Source organism: Cricetulus griseus, chromosome 7, assembly GCF_003668045.3.
Source record: "Cricetulus griseus strain 17A/GY chromosome 7, alternate assembly CriGri-PICRH-1.0, whole genome shotgun sequence".
NCBI lineage: Eukaryota > Metazoa > Chordata > Mammalia > Rodentia > Cricetidae > Cricetulus > Cricetulus griseus.
The window spans coordinates 115,832,646-115,853,006 of NC_048600.1; the positions used below are offsets into that span (position 1 = coordinate 115,832,646).

The 20,361-nt window shown below is 48.5% G+C and overlaps 1 protein-coding gene and 1 pseudogene across 3 annotated transcripts; one reads left to right on the forward strand and one right to left on the reverse strand.

Moving 5' to 3' along the window:
* Positions 1-954: 954 nt before the first annotated feature.
* Positions 955-18,138, reverse strand: Hrob (homologous recombination factor with OB-fold). 3 transcript variants are annotated; one of them, XM_027427951.2, is made up of 10 exons: positions 17,876-18,137; positions 16,662-16,712; positions 10,312-11,379; positions 8,204-8,287; positions 6,744-6,884; positions 6,151-6,259; positions 5,945-6,030; positions 5,403-5,528; positions 3,714-3,828; positions 955-1,521 (listed from the first exon to the last, which is right to left on the reverse strand). In XM_027427951.2, exons 1-10 carry the CDS (start codon positions 17,876-17,878, stop codon positions 1,430-1,432), a joined length of 1,875 nt encoding a protein of 624 aa, XP_027283752.1. In that variant the 5' UTR covers positions 17,879-18,137; the 3' UTR covers positions 955-1,429. The 3 variants fall into 3 exon arrangements, 2 of the variants coding, with proteins under 2 accessions (XP_027283752.1, XP_027283753.1); XR_004770790.1 differs by lacking the exon at positions 5,945-6,030 and having other exon boundaries at positions 17,876-18,138; XM_027427952.2 differs by lacking the exons at positions 5,945-6,030; positions 6,151-6,259.
* On the forward strand, positions 13,083-13,439 carry LOC100753519 (annotated as a pseudogene).
* Positions 18,139-20,361: the final 2,223 nt, after the last annotated feature.

Sequence of the window (20,361 nt, forward strand, 5' to 3'; positions counted from 1 at the left end):
CCTGCTTCCTCTCTGCCCCTCATTCTGGGAAGAATAATGGGTTGGCAACTTGAATACTGCGACCTTTTCTGTCTCACCCAGGCTCTTGTCAATTGTGGTCTAAAAAAGATGGTGCTGAAAAGAGCACTGAAAGTCCTGTGCCACAAAACAGATAAAGCCACATCAGATTACAGCTCAAAGGATAAAATAAAAACCCGGGTCCAGAGTAATATAAATGGATGAACCGGTGAAGACAACAGCCATACAAAGCTCATCCAAAATGCTATGAGACCTTCCGCCCTTAGAACAGAACTCCCTAATGCTTGAGTGGCTGTATACCATTTGACTGCCGGCAAGCAGCGGAGTAGAGAGGACACATTTTACAGACATGTCCTCAGTGAGGAGATCTAGGCCCACAGATACCCAGATAAGATGGAGAAGCTGGGCCTGATGGTACCACACTGGAGTTCTAGGTAATTGGGAGGTGGGGACAAGACGACTGCCAAATTCAAGGCCAGAAACTTAGTAAGATCCTGCCTCAAAATAAAGATAAAAAACAAACAAAAGGAGCCGGGCAGTGGTGGTGCACCCCTTTAATCCCAGCACTCAAGGCAGGTGGATCTGTATGAGTTCAAGGCCACCTGGTCACAGCCACTTGTAACTCTCGTCCTGAGGGATCTAAAGCCTGGTCTCCAAGAGCAGGCAGACAGGTGGTACAGACACATATGCAGGCGAAACACCCATACACATAAAATTAAAAAAAAAAAAAAAAAAAAAAGGCAGAGGGGGAGGAGGGAGGGGGGGTAAGTACACACACACACACACACACACACACACACACACACACACACACACACACACACACACACACACACACACACACGAGTGAATGCTCTTTGCTCTGCCTTGCTGTCTATCTGCTGGAGCCTGACTGCTCTGGCCAGCAGAGAATGGAGTAGGTGTGGGACGGAGGGGTGGCAGATGAGGAGGGGCTGCTTTATTTCGGAACCAGGTGCAATAGCCTGTACTCCACCATCACCCTTGAAGGTGTGTTAGCTATAGCCTTAGGTCACCTTTGCTGTGGTTGTGGCTCCTCAGTTGTCAGGGGACTGAGGAATAAAGGGACAAGGAAACCAGGCCCAACGTCTCTAAAGTTAAGATAAGGTGGAGGCCACACTTTTCCTATCGGCTGGAGGGTGATGCGTCACAGGACTCTGAGACCATGGAGGCTGGAGAACTAAGCTCGCTCACATTTCCAGGGTGCCCACGCCAGAGGAAGTTGTCAGGCTTCAGCAGCACACTGTCTGGTCCATCACTCAGGGATTTTGGGAAGGGGGCCGTGAGGAGGCATCAGACCATGAGCTTGTCTGGTCTCCAGCTGCACCGGCTTTCTCCCCCTTGGATGTGACCAGATGCACTTAGAGCTTGTCTGGGGGCAGAGACTGCCAGCTCATGGTGGATGTCCTGTCTTGAGACAGTCCCAACTGCTGGGATCACAGAAGAAGTCCTCGGGGAGCTCACTCAGAAGTCCATCCAGGTCATCTGCAGAGGGAAGTGGACAGGAGTAGACTCAGTGACAACCATAGAATTCCACAGAAGTCAGACCCGAAGCCCCTGCCCTTTAGAAGGGCCTTGACCTGGCTCCCCTGGGGCAGTATGCCCATGCCAATGGGTGTGAGACTGACATGTCTCCCTATAAACATATGCACAACAAATGGCAGGATACAATTCCTGGGTCATTTTAGCAGGACTGGGGCATCCCTATGCTTCAGTGGCTTCTTTCCCTTCTATCTAGAGGCAGTGTTGAGCAGGAAGGATTCGGAGGGGAGGTTTCCTATTGCAACTTTTCTGATCGGATGAGGGGTATGTGTTAGGAATGACACAATTTGTCAACCTAGGCTCTCAGCTGACAGTGGGTGAACACCCCAATCCCGAGTGCCTGGGTGGACATGAAGAATGAAATACACAGTGGCTTACATGTTTAATCCCAGCATTCAGGAGCCAGAGGCAGCAGATGTCTGTGAGTTCAAGACCAGTCTGGTCTATATAGCAAGTTCCAGGACAGCCAGGGTTACAGGGTTACAGAGTTACAGAGAAAAACCTTGTCTGGAGGTGTGTGTGTGTGTGTGTGTGTGACAATCCTGGGCTGGCAAAATGGCCAGCAGGTACTTCCAGGACCTACATAGTAGAGGACTGATTCCCATGAGCTGTCCTCTGACCTTCACGCAGGTCATGGCATGCCTGCCTTTCCAACAGAATGAAAAGGAAGACAGGAAGCATTCCTGACCAGTACTGTCAGATGTGGTGCTTACAGGCACTGGCAATGCTGAAGTTACACTCACTGCAATTCACTCCACCTCAACAACCCTTCTCAGGCAGCTCAGGGTGGTTGCTGGGATAAAACCCACTTTACTGAGAGAGCAAACTCTAAAGAGGTGCAGTGACTTGCCCAGAGTGAGCCTACTCAGGCTCTGCCTGTTGTCACTTCCAGGACAGGATGGGGGTCTCAGAAGGCAGACTGTAAACACACCCCAGAGCACAGCTCCAGGTCTGCCTAGAGCACTCAGTAGCTGCTGCTGCAAGGAAAAGGAGAAGGTAGATCGGGGAGCATTCAAAGTTTAATTAGGGTGACTAGCACTGTATTCAGGGCAGGTGAGGCTGTTATTTGCTTACAGCAAGGAAAAAGTTGCCCAATGGGCTGGGCATGGCAGTGCTTGCCTTTAATGCCAGCACTTGGCAGCTAAGGCAAAAGGACTGCTGTGAGCTTGACGCCAACTTGTGCATAGTGAGCACCAGGCCAGCTAGGACTACATAGAAAACTCTTGTCTCAAAAAACCAGAGGTTGCCCTGTGGGAGCTGTGCTATGAGTAGCTGGAGAAACCCATCTGGGGTGAAGGGGAGGAGCCCAGTGACATCTAGCATCTCAGGAAACAGCAGGAATTGCATATCTGTCTTTAGCCCCGGACAGTGGAACAACATGACATGAACACCTTGTTCCACAGCCAGCTCTCCTCACTCGCTCTGTGACTATCAGCAGCTTCTTCAGACAGCAATGGGGTCAGCAGCAGACCCAGTTACGAGGAGAGAGTACAGGAACCCAGACAACACAAGACCCCAGCATAAGGGGCAGAGTCACCTATGTAGGATCTAAACAAATGGGCTTTGTGGTTTACATATTGGTATATTGTGAATGTGGTTGGTGTGAGAACCCTACCCATAATCCTCCTGCCTCCAGGCCAGGCAGGATTAAATTTCTGAAACTGAAAGCTAAGGACTGACTGGGACATGATGGCTCCACCTGAGGGTAGCTCCAGTTGGGCCTCTCAGGTTTGTGTCCCTGTCCCCCTGGCCACACGGATATGTGACTCTTTGACACTCGTTGGTGATCCTCTGAGCATGGGTAGGGTGGAAATCTGCTCATGAGGACCACACAGGACACAAACTGTGCCATGTACCCATGGCTGCTGATGTTCCCTTCTGCAACTAAAGATATTGCCAGCAAATGGAGGAGCCATGGACCACACTTGGTGTGCTTTGTATGGCTTCTGCCACACTGTTACAAGAGTATAACAGTTCTTAACAAGACCTGCAGCCTTGCTGAACAAGACATCCTCCAATTTCTGAAAAAATGCTGCACCAGTTCCCAGAGGTACAAGGGGAGTAGTAAGGTGCAGGTGTGTGGAAACACTCTCGGTGAGTGAGGCCAGAGGGTGCCAAGGGGCTGTGTGCCTTACCTGCCTCTGGGAGCTCTTCCTCACAAGACAACGCTGGGTTCTGTGCTGTTCTGAGGCCCTGTGTGGGCTCTGCAGCCACATCAGGCTGGAGGTTTCCATCGAAGTTTCCTAGATCCTGAGGACAGTGGATCTGGTTACCAGTGTCATTGCCCCTGAAGTTCCTGGGGTGGGGGTACCTCTACCCAGATGACCTCAAATGAAGGGCCTCTCAGGACAAAGACACAATAAGGGAATGGGCGGAGGAGCAGGATAACTCAGGCCAAAGCTGAGGGAGAGAGATGAAACACCAGACACCCAAAACAGCAGACAACTAAACCAAAACAGACTTCCCGGCTGGTCTTTCCAATTTCTCAGTGTCTAATGTTTTTAGACTCTGTATAACCACCATAGTAGGTAAAGAGGAGCTAGCCTGGGATTGAAAAATAAGCTGTTATCAGGGCTAGAGAGAATGAGCAACATTTAAGAGCACATGTTGTGAGGGCTGGAGAAATGGCTCAGAGGTTAAGAGCACTGAATGCTCTTCCAGAGGTCCTGAGTTCAATTCCCAGCAACCACTTGGTAGCTCACAACCATCTGTAGTGAGATCTTGTGCCCTCTTCTGGTGTGCAGATATACATGGAAGCAGAATGTTGTATACATAATAAATAAATAAAATCTTAAAAAAAAATAAAAAAAGAGCATGTCATTCTTCTAAAGGGTCCAGGTTCGATTCCCAGCACCTGCATGGTGGTTCACAACCATCTATAACTCCAGTGCCAGGAGATCCAACGTGATGCACTCTTCTGGCTTCCACAGGCACCAAGCACACACACAGGACACATAAATATATGCAGGCAAACCCAACATTCACACATAAAATAAAATGAATAAATCTTTTTAAAAAGAACCAACAACAAAAAAAAGAAACCACACACACACACACAGAGGAAGGATAAATTTTAAAGAAAAATGAAGGTTATAGAGGTGGGTGATTCTGAGGCATATGACGGGGTCCATGGAAAGGGAGTAAATATTAGTAGAAAATAAGAGATAAAGGTCTACAGTGATTGGAGGTCATCAAGTCAAACACTTGTTCTACAGATAGAGCAAAAACAGGGGAAGGGACAGGGCTTGCCCAAGGTCATGGTAGAAATTATTAGCAAAACTTGGACAAGACCCCGGTCTCCTGCCCTCCTCCAGGTCAGGATCCTAAGGGTGGAGTCAGCAGGATCCAGCCTGGGTAGACCTGTCTGGAGCTATCTTCAGCTAACACAAATATTTGCCTCAGTTCCTGAAGGGTGTGCTCGAGTGCATCCCTAGTGGAGGCAGAGACCAGGAAGGAAGTCTCAGAGCAAGGGCCAGCTCACCTGACAGGCCATTTGTACTCCCTGTTCTGTGTTGCCACCTGGCACAGATTCGACTCTCTATCCTTTTCTGTAATCCACCCCCAGGGGGCCCTTGCCTGGTTCTCATGTGACTCCTAACTTCTCAGATAATCAAGCCTGCCATCAGACATTCAGGGATCACCAGGAAGCCAGCTGCTCCCGTAGGTATTGTTACTCAGGCGGATGGAGCAGGGGCAGTGGAGACTCCTTTCACCTCAGTGGACCTGCCCCTTCACACCTCTGCCTCCAGGGATGAGGAAAGGAAGACATGAGAGAAACCAGGCATGAAAGCTCTGCCAGTCACCATCTATCCTGACCCACTTACCTTGGGCAAGGGCTGAGATGGCTTGAGGAAGTCCCCGTCCCCAGAATCTAGACTGTAAATATGGACCAGGTTGTTGGGTGTCACGTTGAGGTAGTGATTTCTGAGTGACGGAGAGAAAACTCCGATCTGGAGTTAGGAAGGGAGTCAGTGTCTGGAGGGAGCACTGCTGGACCACCTTCAGGAGCCAGCTTTCCTTGGCTTCCTGTCCTCTGCATCATACACACACACACACACACACACACACACAACACACACACACACACACACACACACACACACACACACACACACACACACACACACACACACACTCCTGCCTTAGCCTTGGTGCCACAACAGAACCACTCACCACCCCCAAATACAACTCTCTATCCCCATTTACCCTTGATGAGTGGAGCAGCTCACTGGCCAGAGGCTTGCTCTCAGCTCCAGCAAACCAGGGCCTCGCTTCTCCTTGGTTGGCAGTGGAGGGAAGGCAGCCAGCCATGTAAGGACCCCCTGGGGCTCCTCCCCACAGCAGGTCCCTTCTGGAGCTCCCCTACCTGCTTCAGCAAGAGCACTGAGCCAGGCTTCAGCTCATTCTGGTGTGTCTCCAGAAGTACCCTATGCACTGTCCCAAGCATCTCTCCTGCAAAAACCACATGGCCTCCGTCTCAAGGTCTGAGTCCTGGCTGGGAAGTGGCTGTTCATCTCTCATCTCTTGACCTCAATAGAGTTCATTCATAAGAAACTTGGACCCACTCCTTACCTGTGGGGTCCTTAAAAACTACACTGGCATCCATTGTGCTCCGAGTCAGGGACTTGATCATCACTGCCATGTTGGGGACCTTGTTCCTGGGAAGCTGCTTGAGGGCTGCCTGCTTACAAGGAGACACATTTACTGAGCTAACCATGCCCACATGTAACTCCCCACGGCAACCAGGGGATGGTTAACAGCCTTCCTTTGTGGCAGGCCAAGGCAGGTGGAAGGGCACACTTCTGCCTGCCCCCACAGAGACTGAAGCTGGCAGGTTCTTCTTTCTCTCTTAGGTGTCTTTCCATTTGTATGAATTTTTGTGGCTCACTCCATCATGGCAGGCCACACATACCAACATGCATCTATACATGAGAGACCACTAGGAGTTCTCAGGGTTGCAATATGCTTAATCTCTCTCTCTCAATCTGGTACCCAAAAGTGCAGAGGTATGCCCAACATGTACTCAGAACTGTGGGTAACAGTGCAAACTTACAACCAAAGGGACTTCAGGCTGCCCTCCAGGGACAGGACTGGAGTAAGAGGTGGCAGGCAGCCTCTTCCTAAGGCGGAGCAGGCAGCAGAGTCTCTGGTCTCTAGAACCTTACCTTGCGCAGCACCATGACAATACTGTAGGTATACAGGAAGCAGGCAGGGTCTCCATCATCCAGGCCCAGAGAAGATTTCATGGTGAGCCAGGGCCCACGCCCAAAATCTTCTTCCACTGATCCCTGGGAACTAGTAACAATCTGGAACCACAGAGCAGAGAGGCCCCTGCATTAGTGAGGGGACCTTTCTTGGGAAAGACACTTGACTGAGGCAGGGCAGGCAGGTGGGAAAGAAACAGTGAGTTCCTGGGTGGGGGTGGGGGCCGAGGTGGAGAGGGACGCCTGCCTCTCAATTACCATAATGAACAGAAAGTGGCATGTGACCTGGCTGCACCCTGCATCTGCATCTTTTTTTTTTTTTTTTTTTTCCTTTTTGTTTTTCAAAACAGGGTTTCTCTATGTAGCTGTCCTGGAACTCAGTCTGTAGACCAGGCTGGCCTTGAACTTGGAGACCCACTGCCTCTGCTGCCCTAGCACCACCACTACTGACTTTGTTTCTGGTTGATGCCCCTGTTTTTGTTTTGTTTTGGTTTCTTGAGACAAGGTTTCTCTGTATAACAACTAACAACCCTGGCTGTCCTGGAACTCACTCTAGACGAGGCTGGCCTCGAACTCACAGAGATCCACCTGCCTCTGCCAGTGCTGGGATTTAAGGCGTGGGCCACCATTCCAGGTGATGCCCCTGGTTTTAACCATTAGTTGCTTTGTATCAACAACTGCTTTGAATTCAGATGATTACTACCAGGTTTGGATTTGAAGTGGACAGGCAGCCCTAGGGAGCAACACTGAGAGAATTAAAAGGAAAGGTGGGTCTGAAGATAGAATAAGTCAATTAGCCCCAGGAGGGAGGGAAACTGGTCCTACCCACTGAAAGAGAACCTCCTGGAGACAAGATGAAGGCAGATCCTTCCCAGCTCAGCTCCCAGAAACCTGAGAGGGTTCCTAAGATACCATCTCATAAGACTTATTACACTCTCCTCTAGGGAAAGATGCAGCTAGCTGGGCCTGTAGTTCTCAGATGGAAGAGAAGGTTGAGCCATGTCAGCAGGCCAGGCCTCATTCTATGTCTATAAAACTGCTGCCTCCCCCAACTTTTTCCACCTGCCCGTTGGTATAGGCCTAGCAGCATCAACTGAGGCATGCAAGGACGCCCCTCACTTTTTTTTTTTTGAGACAGTTTATATATATGTATGTATGTATGTATGTATGTATATATATATATTTACATTATATATAAATTATTCTTATTTATGTACATGTTTAGCCTGCATGTATGCCTGTGTGAGGCTGTCAGATCTTAGAGTTACAGACAGTTGTGAGCTGCCATGTGGATGTTGGGAATTGAACCCACAACCTCTGGAAGAGCAGTCAGTGCTCTTAACCTCTGAGCCATCTCTCCAATCCCACCCCTCACTTTTACACATTGCCCAAGAAGTAAAGATTTACACAGAAGAAGTTACCTCAGTCTGGAGTTTAGCCAGAGCACCATGAGTTGGAGTCTGGGGTGTGGAAACCATGATCTCCTCCAAATTCTTCCCGCTGTGCTAAGAGGGGAAGAGAAGGTGAGAGCAAGCTCAGCAGCTGTTATTTACAAGTACAGCACCTTGTCTGGGGTTACATAATGAGTTCAGGAAACTATCAGGGACAATTAGCACATAGTACATTGCTCCTAATGCAGTCTCAAGAGCCTCATTGGTAGCTAAAAATGACACTTTGGGGATCAGTTTGGGAATATAAGGAAACTGGAGAAGCAAGGCTCAGTTCTGCCTGAAGGGGGCAGTGACCCAAATAGAGGGGTCTGTGAGGAGTTACAGAGCAGCTCTTCTAGTGGCCCTTCTTGGGGAAAGTGCAGACCACCCCACTCGGTTTCTCCTGAAGGGCCTAGAAGAGCAAGTGACAACAGAGACTGTGTCAATCCCTGCACCAGGAAGATACCTATTGTAACCAGAGCAAAGCTTCAGTGTCCAGTTACCTGGATTCTAACTCAAAACTAGCTTGAAGGACCTTCTCCCTTCACCACTGGGGCTGCTTCACTTCCGACCCCAGCTTCCCCACACCAGCCACCGTGAAGTGCTCTGTGATCCTTAAGAACCCCTGCTCTTCAGACAGGGGAAGAACCCGTCTTCCCACTGCTGGGCCAACCCCAAGCACAGTCCCCCTCCTCCCTTTTATCCTCCTAGTCATCTACCCAAAGCCACTGAGCAAGGCCAAGGCAGAGCCAGTGTGACCCCCACTCTCACTGCACCTTTGTGCGTGACCGTTCATCCCCACCTACTTCTTCCGCCACACTGCAATTATTCCCAGTGCCAGACAGACTGCCCGATACCTACCCTTAGCTAATGTCAGTGAGAAAATATTCCTGTCTACGGCTAGCAAACAACAGACACCCAAGCACACAAAAACTAGGAAACTGTCTCTCAAGCACTATTTCACAGGTGAATTTTCAAGTGTTCTTCCTGTCCATTTTTTTATATTTGTTTGTTTTTTGTTTTTTTGTTTTTGTTTTTTTTTTACAGAAAGGTTTACTTTGGCTTACAGGGGACACTGACCATGGCAGGGAACTTAAAGTGGCAAGAGCCTGAGGCAGCTTGTCACACTACATTCACTGTCAGGGAGCAGGGGGTGATGAATGCTAACGCTCATACTACTTTTTGTATTCAGTCCAGGACCCCAGCCCATAGAATGGAGCATCCCACAATTAAGGTGGCCCTTCCCACCTCCATTAACCCAATTGAGGAAGGCCCTTGCAGGCAAGCCATTCCCCACCCCATCAGTGCTGGGGTTGGAGCTCAGGGCCTTGCCTCTGTTGGGTGTGTGCTCTACCTCTAAGCCACTCCCTTCTTCCCTTCCCACTTCTGACTTTTGCAGCTTTGAAAATCCTATTTTTTTACATGGCATGTGTGCATAAGTGTGCACATGCACACACGTGGAGGCCGGATGACAACCTCAGATGGACTCCTTGGGAGACCTGAGGCACTATTTACCTTGTTTTTTACTTTTTAGAATTATTTATTATTTTATTGTACAGCTCTTTTGTGGGCATATACATATGTGCCTAGTGCTCACACATGTCAGAAAAGGGTGTCAGCTCCCTGGGACTGGAGTTATAGACAGCTGTGAATCACCATGTGCAGGCTAGAAATCGAACTCAGGCCCTCTGAAGAGCAAGTACTCTTAACCTCTGAGCCACCACTCCAGCCCCTACTTTGTTTTGGTTTTGGTTTTTGATTTTTTTTGAGACAGGGTTTCTCTGTAGCTTTGGAGGCTGACCTGGCACTCACTCTGTAGGCCAGGCTGGCCTAGAACTCACAGAAATCCACATGCCTCTGCTTCCCATGTGGAGTACTGGGATTAAAGGCGTGCACCTCCCATGTTCAGTTCTGTCTTGCGTTTCATGTGGGTTCTGCAGATCGTGCTTGCATGGTGAGCACTGTGCCAACTGAGCCATCTCTCCAGCCCTTGCAGTTTTCTCCTTTCTCCCCACTCCTTTTGTCTGTCATGAAGATAGTCTAAGACTGGACCACTGTTTTTCCCTGGATCCTAACGTCCTAGAAAACTGGTCACTCACCTGGTGGGGCAAAAGTCCTGCTGGGCCAGGGAATCGGCGGGTTTTAGCTCGAATGGAGGGGCGGGAGGGCTGCTGGGGTGTCCGGTTGGTAGCAGTGACAAGCTGAACCAGGTGGTTGGTGACTATAGGTGTCTGCAGAGCTGGCTGAGGAACTGGGGTGGAAGCAACTCTGGGAGTGCTAACCGGAGACTCAACAGAAGACACTGGGGCTCGGGATGGCAAAGGTCCCCGAGGAAATGCTGCAGAGCTACAGTGGGGATGTCGAGGTCCAGGAAAACGGGGTGTGCGACTTGACCAAGCTCTGGGAGACTGACATGGCTGACCAGGCAAATGATTCTGTGGGATATTCTGAATGGGCCTCCCGGCTACTTGGAGAGGCTGAGGTGCAGGAACAGGGGAGCCTCTTTCATGGGAAACTGCTGAGGCAGACGGGAGAGGAAGGCTGCCTGCAGCTCGGGGTCTCGAGGAAGGCCCTGGATTCCTACAGCGGACAATGGGCCCCTTCTGAAAAGATTCCCTCAGGTCAGCCACTCTGGCCCTTTTCGCCAATATTGGATCCTCACAGTGCTGAACAGGCAGGATTTGGGTGGCTCCAGGGTCAACTCTAAGTTCTAGTTCCAAGCCAGCTCCCTCCAGCTCCATGCTTGCCAGGGCCTTGTCAAACTCATCTTGATTGGGTGCCTCAAAGCCACCAATGCCCTGCTGATGGCTCCCAAAGACAAGCCCAGAGTGTGCGGCTGAGGCCTGGGGTCCCGATGACTCCTGGAGCACTCTTGTCCATGCTGTTCTTTGTTGACTGCTAATGCTGCTGCTAGAGATCGAGGCTGGTCTTAGGGACACTGCTCCTGAACAGAGTGGATCCCTGATGGTCTGGGGTTTGCTGAGAGTAGGGAGACAGAGTCCTTGGACGGGCCGGCTCGAAGAAGTGGGGTATGATGTCAATGGTCTTGAGAATCGTGCCTGCAGAGTGTCCTGTGGTCTGGAAGAAACAGGTGTCAGGTGGCCAGCATTCCCAGGTATTGTACCAGAGAAGCGGTTCTCTGCATTCTCCACGGCAGATAAGAAGTCCTACAAAGAAACAGAGAAAGCGGGCCTTGCACCAGCATTTTGCTTGTTTGCTTTTAAGACAGTATCTCACATAGCTCAGACTGGCCTTGTTGAACTTGCTATGTAGCTGAGGACGACCTTGAACTCCCACTCTGTCTCCACCTCCCGAGTGAAGGTATTACAGGCCAGTGCTACCACACTTGGCAGGGTCTTTGCATCTGGGAATTTAAAACTGCTTCCAATAAATAAATAAATATCCATAGCTACACAGAGAAACCCTGTCTCGAAAAACCAAATAAATAAATAAATAAATAAATAAATAAATAAATAAATGTTCTACCTTTTCTCTTTAAGCATATAGTATGTATATGTGCAGATATACGCATACAAGCAAGAAACCAAGACATGAAAGGCAATGATGGCATTTCTCACTACTTGTGATCCCCCTATGAGCCAGTGGGCCCCCAGGTTTATGGCAGAAGCATTCTAAGGTTAGATTTTCAGGGAGTTACTCTTCAGTCTCCAGGAGGAGGCTTACTGGGAAAGCAACAGGAAAAGTATTCCAGGGTACCAGGAAGCCTAAGGCATCCCACAAGGTCACATACTCATCTGAAGGAGACTGGCTAGTGCTCAGTCAGGACAGTGGGGAGCTACCCTGTTGGCCATTGCATTACCTCCACACACACACACACACACACACACACACACACACACACACACACACACACACACACACACACACAGAGTCTTCAGTAACACAGAAAGCCCCTGGATCCAGCCAAAGACAGCAGTTAAATATAGCTTCTCAGGCAAGTTAAATTAAGTATGGATTGCATTTGGGAAGCAAGGTGAGATTGACACCTACAAGAGCAACAGACCTGTTCTGAGGGTGTTTTGAGTCAGAACTGCTGATTAAGTGACAGGAAGGTGCTATCCACCCCCAGCCCCTGCTGCTGCTCTGGAGTGTCTGGGCTAGAGAGAGGTTTTTCCTACTTTAGATGTTCATCCAGAGTGCCACACTCCAGTCACACAAAGAGAGGGATGGCAGAATCCTGATCACCCTGAGGACTGATGGTCCCCTTTCCTCCCACAGAGCTGACACTTAGCCATAACATCACTTGCCTTGGGAATTGAGAAAGGGACTGGTCTGCCATTTTCAAGGAACAAAAATGTGAACAGTCTGAATCATTCCTCCTAATTCCATTATCACCCTGGGAGTTCTTCTGTCACCTGCTAGGACCCAAGAGGATCACTTTCACAGTTCCTTTTCAGCCTCTAATGACATATCTCCAAAACTGAGAGTTAAAGACAGGGACACATCTTGATAAAGGTGGCAGTGCTGAGCAAAACCCCACAAAGAAGGTGAGTATGATGGTACACGCTTATAATCCCAGCAATGAAGACAGGAGGAAGGAAGGCGAGGAGTTCAATGTCATCCTTAGATAGACACACAGCAATCTGGGGTCAGTCCAAACTAACTGAGACTGTCTCATTAAAAACAAAACAAGAGCCGGGCGTTGGTGGCACACCAAGTGCTTTAATCCCAGCACTTGGGAGGCAGAGACAGGTGGATCACTGTGAGTTCGAGACTACCCTGTTCTACAAGAGCTAGTTCCAGGGCAGCCTCCAAAGCACCAGTACATAGGCGAGGCTAGCGTGTCCTTGGGCTAGAGAGAGGGATGTCCGTCTCGGGGTCACAGCGGCTGTGGTGCTGATCACCTGGGAGCGAATTAAAAATGGGCGATGCTGAGAAAGGCAAGAAGAGTTTTGTTGAGAAGTGTGCCCAGTGCCACACTGTGGAAAAGGGAGGCAAGCATAAGACTGGACCACATCTCCATGGTCTGTTCGGGAGGAAGACAGGTCAGGCTGTTGGATTCTCGTAAACAGATGCCAACAAGAACAAAGGCATCACCTGGGGAGAGGATACCCTGATGGAATATTTGGAGAATCCCAAAAAGTACAAAAATGATCTTCGCTGGAATTAAGAAGGGAGAGAGGGCAGACCTAATAGCTTATCTTAAAAAGGCTACTAATGAGTAATTCTGATGCCTTATTTATTACAAAACAAATGTCTCATGACCTTTAATGTGTACTATAATTTAATTCACACACCAAAATTCAGATCATGAATGGCTAACAATGTTTTTGTTGGACAGTCCTGATTTAAGTAAAACTGACTTGTAGTAAAGTGGATACGGTCTTTTTTAAAATAACAATTCCAGTTGCATAAATACTATCACTTCTCTCCCTTTCTCAAGATATGATTGGACTTAATTATTAAAGTTCTACTTTCCACAAAGATGGGGGTGTCACCTAAACCTATTGAATGGTTTTATACTTAAATTTATATAACTGGGCATATGAGTATGTATAAACACTAGGAAAACTCTGTTACTGTCTCAGAAATAAGAAGACTCACCTGTGTTTCAGTTTGTATTCACTGGTCTGCTACAGGCAATGGCTAAACATTAGGAAGTAACTTGACGATGTCATTTTAATTAGAATTCCCTAAGTCAAAGGTTGCTGCCTTTTACCACTGAAAGGCACTTACTGTGGTCTATGTGCAATATCAAATAAAGAGTATTTAGCACTTAAAAAATAAAAAATAAAAATAAAAAATAAAACAAAACAGAAGCCAGGCGGTGGTGGCACACACCTTTAATCCCAGTAAGCAGATCTCTGAGTTCATGGCCAGCCTGGTCTACAGAGTGAGTTCTAAGACAGCCAGGGCTATACAGTGAAACCCCATTGAAAGAAGAGAAGGGAGGGAGTGAGGGAGGGAGAGAGGGAGGGAGCAAGAAAAAGTAACCAAATAACTTGCGAACATAAAGCTCAATTTACCACAACACAAACAACAAACACTTGTAACTTCATTGGGTGTCAGGTACCACACAGGTATCTTACTAGAATCCTTAGTGAATTCTCCCAATGGCCTATGGATAGGTATTGATATTATCCTTTGGATAATCCTCGTCTTATGTATGCAGAAATGGAGACTTGTTGAGCCTGGAGAGATGCTCAGTGGTTAAGAGCACTTACTACTCTTCCAGAGGACCAGAGTTCAGATCCCAGCACTCAGGTCCAGTGACTCACAACTATCTGTTACTCCAGCTCCAGGGGATCCAAAGCCCTCTTCTGGCTTCCATGGGCATCTACATGAACATGTAGCGTGCACACACACAGGCACACACCAATACATACATACATACATACATACATACATACATACATACATACAATTAAAAGAAAGAAGAAAAATAAGAACCCAAGACTTGGCCTGGTCAAGAGCTTTGGCTAGAACCCTATGATTTAGGAGAGGATTTGAGAAGCACAAATTGGCTCTTGCTGCATGCAACACTGTGAGCTTTTAACTGCAGGATGCACTCAGGAAGCAGAGGCAGGTAAATCAAGGTAGAAATGTCCATGCCTTAGTCCAAGTGAAACTATATCCACTGGTTCTGAGCATGAAGACAGTTATAGAGACTAGTCTGGTAGTCTCTGATTGTGCTTTACCTCTGTAGTCAGGCATAGTGGCACATGTCTGTAATCCCAGCATTCCAGAGGTTGAGGCAGGATGGTTTCAAATCCAAGGTGAGCCTTTACTACACAAAGGGACCCTGTCTCCAAACAACAAACTCAGCAATGCCTCTTCAGGAAGGGCTAGGAATGTGGCTAATTTGATCATTTGATCACAAGCACTATGAATGAAAAGGCAAGACTCCTGTTGAAAATGGCCCTGGAAGGTCAGAGAACAATAGGATTTTCCCAGGTTCACATGGCCAGTAAGGGACTTATTGAAATTCCCTGGCCAGAACTCTCATTTAATTGGCATGGGGTAAAGCTTACACAAGGAGTCCAATATGCTGACTTTGTATCTCATTTAATTTCTTATCTTTTGAGAAGGAAATGTGAGGCACAGCAATGTCCTTCATCGTAGAGAAGAGACAGGAGGAGGCTAGAAAACAATCTGCCATGGTCCACATGCTAGTTGGTGCCCTCAGGTCTCAAGTCATCCAGTTAACTTGTGTTGTCTCCTCCCTGAGTCTGGCTCTCCATGAACTGTTCCCACTTCAGGGATGCTATTATTATAAAAGTGGATGAAATCACCCTCGAGACAGCTCCCAGAAAGGTCCTTATAATTAAAGACATGGCAGTTACACTCAGGGAGCTAATTTGTTTTCTGTTTACTTTTTTTTTTTGAGACAGGATCTCATGTGGCCCAGAATAGCTTTGAATTCTCTATGCAGTAGAGGTGACCTTGAACTTCTGATCCTTTTGCCTCCGCCTCTCAAATGCTGGAATTGTGAGTGCACTGGTTTTATTCAGAGCTTGGAGACTGAGGTCAGGACTTCAAGATGAGCAGGTACCTGTACCCACTTGCCCACACTTCCAGCCTTTTGTTTTGTTTTGCTTGTTTGTTTGTTTGAGGCAGGGTCTTTTTACAGGGCCCCCTGCCTGTCCTGGAACTCACTCTGTAGACCAGGCTGGCCTTGAACCCACAGAGATCCTCCTGCTTCTGCCTCCCGAGTGCTGGGATTACAATATGCATTACCACACCTATCTTAACCTAAGACAGTTACATTTTAGCTGGGCGATGCTGGCTCACACCTTTAATTCCAGCACTCAGGAGGCAGAGGCAGGAGGATCTCTGAGTTCAAGACCAGCCTGGTCTACAAGAGCTAGTTCCAGGACAGCCTCCAAAGCTAGAGAAACCCTGTCTCGAAAAAACAACAAAAAACCCAACAACAGCAAAAAGACAGTTAAATTTAGCGGGGGGGGGGGGGTGGGGGGGTGGGGGTGGGGGGTGGGGGGGGGGGGTGGGGGTAGGGAGTGGGGGTGGGGTGTGGGGGGGTGGGGGGTGTATGGGGTGGGGTGGTGGTGTCACACATCTTTAATCCTAGGGGGGCGTGTAGAGGCAAGTGATCTCTGTGAGTTGAGGCCAGCCTGGTCTACAGAGTGAGTTCCAGGACAGCTAGAGCTATACAGAGAAATCCTGTCTCAAGAAAAACAAAACAAAACAAGTTAAATATGCTGTTGTTGTTTAGATAGTCTATTTATGTAGCTCAGGCTGGCCTTGGGTTCATTATCTTCCTGCATGAGCCTCCTGAGCACTGAAGCTACAAGCACATAGCGCCAATTTGGTGGTTGCTCATAGTTATTTACATCCCCAGGCTCTCGTAGGTTAAAAAAAAAAAAAAAGGTAAGAGACATATATACTGATGGGACAGCTCCAAATGTTCTGAACCTGGGTGTTTCCATCCAGGCCGGGCCTCTTTGCAATCTGATCACCACCATTTCCCTACCTCATCTTCAAACTCCTCTTCCACAGCAAACAGCTTCTGAAAACTACACGTCTGAAAAGGAAAACAAAGCAATTGAGGCTGGAGGAGAAACACTGCAAGAACATTCTGTATTCATTATCTTTTCCCCCAGGCTCTAACAACACTATCAACTGTACTGTTTTTCTGTTTTTTTGTTTGGCTAGTACTGGAGGAGGAAAGAGAGAAGAAATTCAATTTAGGTAAAGACTTAACGCTTTTGTGTACAAAAAAAAAAAATCATTTATCTGAATTACTGCTACAAAGAGGTGGGGGATGGGAAAAGAGAGAAATGCCAAGGGAGCAAAGGCAGATCTTCAGGGTCAGCACTGTGCACAAGCAGTTGAGAGTTTTTTGTTGTTGAGACAGAAGTCCTCAAGTCCTCAAGTAGCCCAAGCTGGCCTTAAACCCATTATGTTGATGAAGGTAATTTTCAACTCTTGTAAAAAAATATTTATTTAGTAGGGTGGGGCATCACTGTGTGGGTGAGGGAGTCAGTTCCTCCCTCCCTGTGGATCTAGGGATGGAACTCCGGCCATCAGAGGTGATCACCTTTACCTGCCTAGCGGTCTCTTCAGGCCCTGACCTTGACCTCGAGCCTCTTTTCCCAAGGGATGGGATTACATGCCCGTACCACTTCTGGAAGTCAGGACTGAGGATTTTGCTACACCATCCCAAAGGTTTGTGCAACATAAGAAACTACCATAAATCCTAGCATGGGGCCCTTGTTTCTGGGAAACAAGCTAGTGGTTTCTTTCTATAGAAGTCCAAAGCCCAAAAGCTAAGTTCCCAAGAGGGTGGGATGCCCCGGTCTACTTTCTGGACAATAGGTTCAGAGGAGTGTCAATCCCACAGCCAGGGGAGGGGTGAGGGGAGATGTCCAAGGGTCACGAGCGTCGGGGAGGGGGGGTGGTTCCAAAAGGCGGTGACATCTGGGGACACAGGGATTGATGACTATTTCTCCAAAGAGAGAAGGAAGTAAATCGAGGGAAAGGAAAGAGGTGCGTGAGTGTGTCTGTCTGTCTGTCGGTCGGGGAAGGGTCCTTTTACAAGGTTTGCTGCGCGCGAGCGTGCCCTTCCTGACTACACCCAGGCCCCATCCTAGCAGATTCACCGAGCCCGAACCCGGAGTCTGGCTTCCCCGCAGCTGTGATCCCCGTCGCCCACTCCCACCCGAGGCGGCGTGGGCGCGGCATTACCATAACGACGGCTCGGCTCCGCTCGGCTCGGGCGGGTGGGCTGGCCCGGCCGTACCAGACTCAAGGGGTTCACCTCCAACTCGACCCAGAGGTGAGTGGGGCACTGTGGCCTTCCGTACACCCGAAGCAGGGTCTGAGAGAAGCGTCTTTAAGACCACAGCGGAAGCTGAGAGAAGGTCGCCGAGAGACTAAGAGTGTGCGTCCAGGGCGGCATTCGAAGCCGCCGCCATAGCAGTGGCTCCGCCCTCTTAAAGGGGAGGCCTCATATTTTATCCTGCCGACACAAAGGCCTTCTCCCGCTGGCCTTCCGCCTCAGCCTTAAAGGGAAAGCTATGAGCTCTCGGTCGCCCCCAAGCGGTCTCTCGAGCCCACTCCGCTGCGGCGTTGAAGTGAGTACGAGGTGGACGCAAACCTTGGACAACAAATTTTATTTCCCATTTCTTTTATGCTGAAACACACTAGTGACTCACCAGAACCCAGACGACCGTGTAGCCCAGGAGCTCAAACTCACTTTGTAGCTAAAAATAACCATAACTCCGGATTGTCCTTCCTCTACCTCCCATAGTTGGTGATTACAGGCACTGCTGGTTTTTCGTGGCGCTGGGAATGGAACCCAGGGCCTCACACATGCTGTGCCACAGCCCCAGCATTGATGGAGAGCTAGGAAGCTGCAGTGAGGAGGCTGTGTGTGATTCTAGAGTTGGCAGGGATCCTTCCTGTCTCCCCTCCAAAGTACCGCCATATCCAATGTGTCATTTTCCTAACATTGCCATCTCAACTATCAGAAAAAACCAAGGTCTTCATAGTAAGCAGGCCTACGTTGTCGTCGTCCTTTTTTTTTTTTTTTTTTTTTTTTTTTTTTTTTTTTTTTTTTTTTTAGAAAAAGGCATTAGTTGGCCATGGGGGTGTATGTGTGTAATCCCAGCACTTGGGAGATTGAGTGAGAAGTGAGTGTTCTAGGCTAGCCTTAGCTGTTAGACCTTATCAAAGAAGGACGTGAAGGAGGAAGGGAAGAGAGAGAAAAGCAAGAAGTATGCTAAACTCTTTTTTGTTGTCTTTTGTTTTGTTTCTCAGGACAGGGTTTCTCTGTGTAGTCTTGGATATCCTAGAACTGTCTCTGTAGACAGGCTGACCTCAAACTCACAGAGATCTGCCTGTCTCTGCCTCTTGAGTGCTGGGATCAAAGGTGTGCAGCAGCACCATGCCCAATGCATGTTAAACTATGTCTCAGAATAGTGGAAACTCAGACCAAAACTCAGACCAAAAACGAATTAGTAAGTTTGTAAATGGAAACACTGGGTGCTGGACCTTCCTCTGGGAAACCCAAACCAGAGACCCTAGATGGAGTGGGATGAAAAGTCAAGTGTAGGGGGAAGGGTCTTGGCACTGTTGTAATTTTAAAAAAGGAGTGCACGAGAGAGAAAGACAACATTCGATAGAGCTTGGGTGGGGGAATTTTTTTATTGGGGGAAAGTGAATGGAAAGGGGGAGAGAGGAGACCAGCCTCTGGGGACAGAAGCAGAGAGAGGCAGAGACAGAGGCAGAGAAGGAGAGAGGGAGAAAGGAAAAAAGGAGGGAGACAGAGAGACAGAGACAGAGAGAGAAATGGGAGGTGGGCGGGGCCCTTTTAAAAGGAAAGGTAGTGAAGGTGCACAGGTGGTGCTCTCAGTGGCTGCAGCTGAAGGGGTATCCTGTCAGAACCCCAAGGGCAGGCCAGTACAGATGCCTGAGTAGTGACAAGCACTCTGATTTAACCTGTACTGATATAAGCCAAAATTCCTGGAGGACTATGTATGTTCCGGGTACAGTTATAGGGTCAAGTGGCCAAGCTCACATAGCTAAGAGGAGGTGGAGTTGAGAGACCATAATCCAGGTAGTCATACTTCAGCATCTACAACTTAACTGCTATGTCATTTTGCTTCTTAGAGTTCCAGGGAACTGAGTTTTTTTTAACCCGAGGCTCCAGGGAAGACAATGCCCTATAATTATGTACAAAATATCATGTGCTTGCGCACATGTGCCTTGTTCCGAGGAAGGACCCATCTCTTTAGTCAGGTTTCTGTGGGTCAGGAGGCTATTGTGCTCTGAGGAACAGGACACACTCTCTCTCCCCTGACCTCTTCCTTTGGTCTTCTCTAGATGCCTTATGTGCTTAAGCCGAGCCTTACCTTACAGTTCCTGAAAGGCTTACTGCAGTAACTCCAGAGCAGTCCCCCTAGTTTCCAAGGGTTTTTCTTTTTTTTTTTTTTTTTTGTCTATATATTTTTGTTTATTTGCAGTGTATGAATGGATGGAACCCAGGCTCTTGCTCATACAAGTACGGTGTCCTACCTGCATACTTGCAGCGCTTGCAGCGCTCAGGCCTATCTTTAACATACAAAGGACACCCAGATTTTTCTGCTGTAGAAATTCTTTAGGGCTGGGCATATAGTGTTGAGCATTTGCTTAGCAGGTACAAGGCCCAAACTTGTTACTCCCTCCCCATT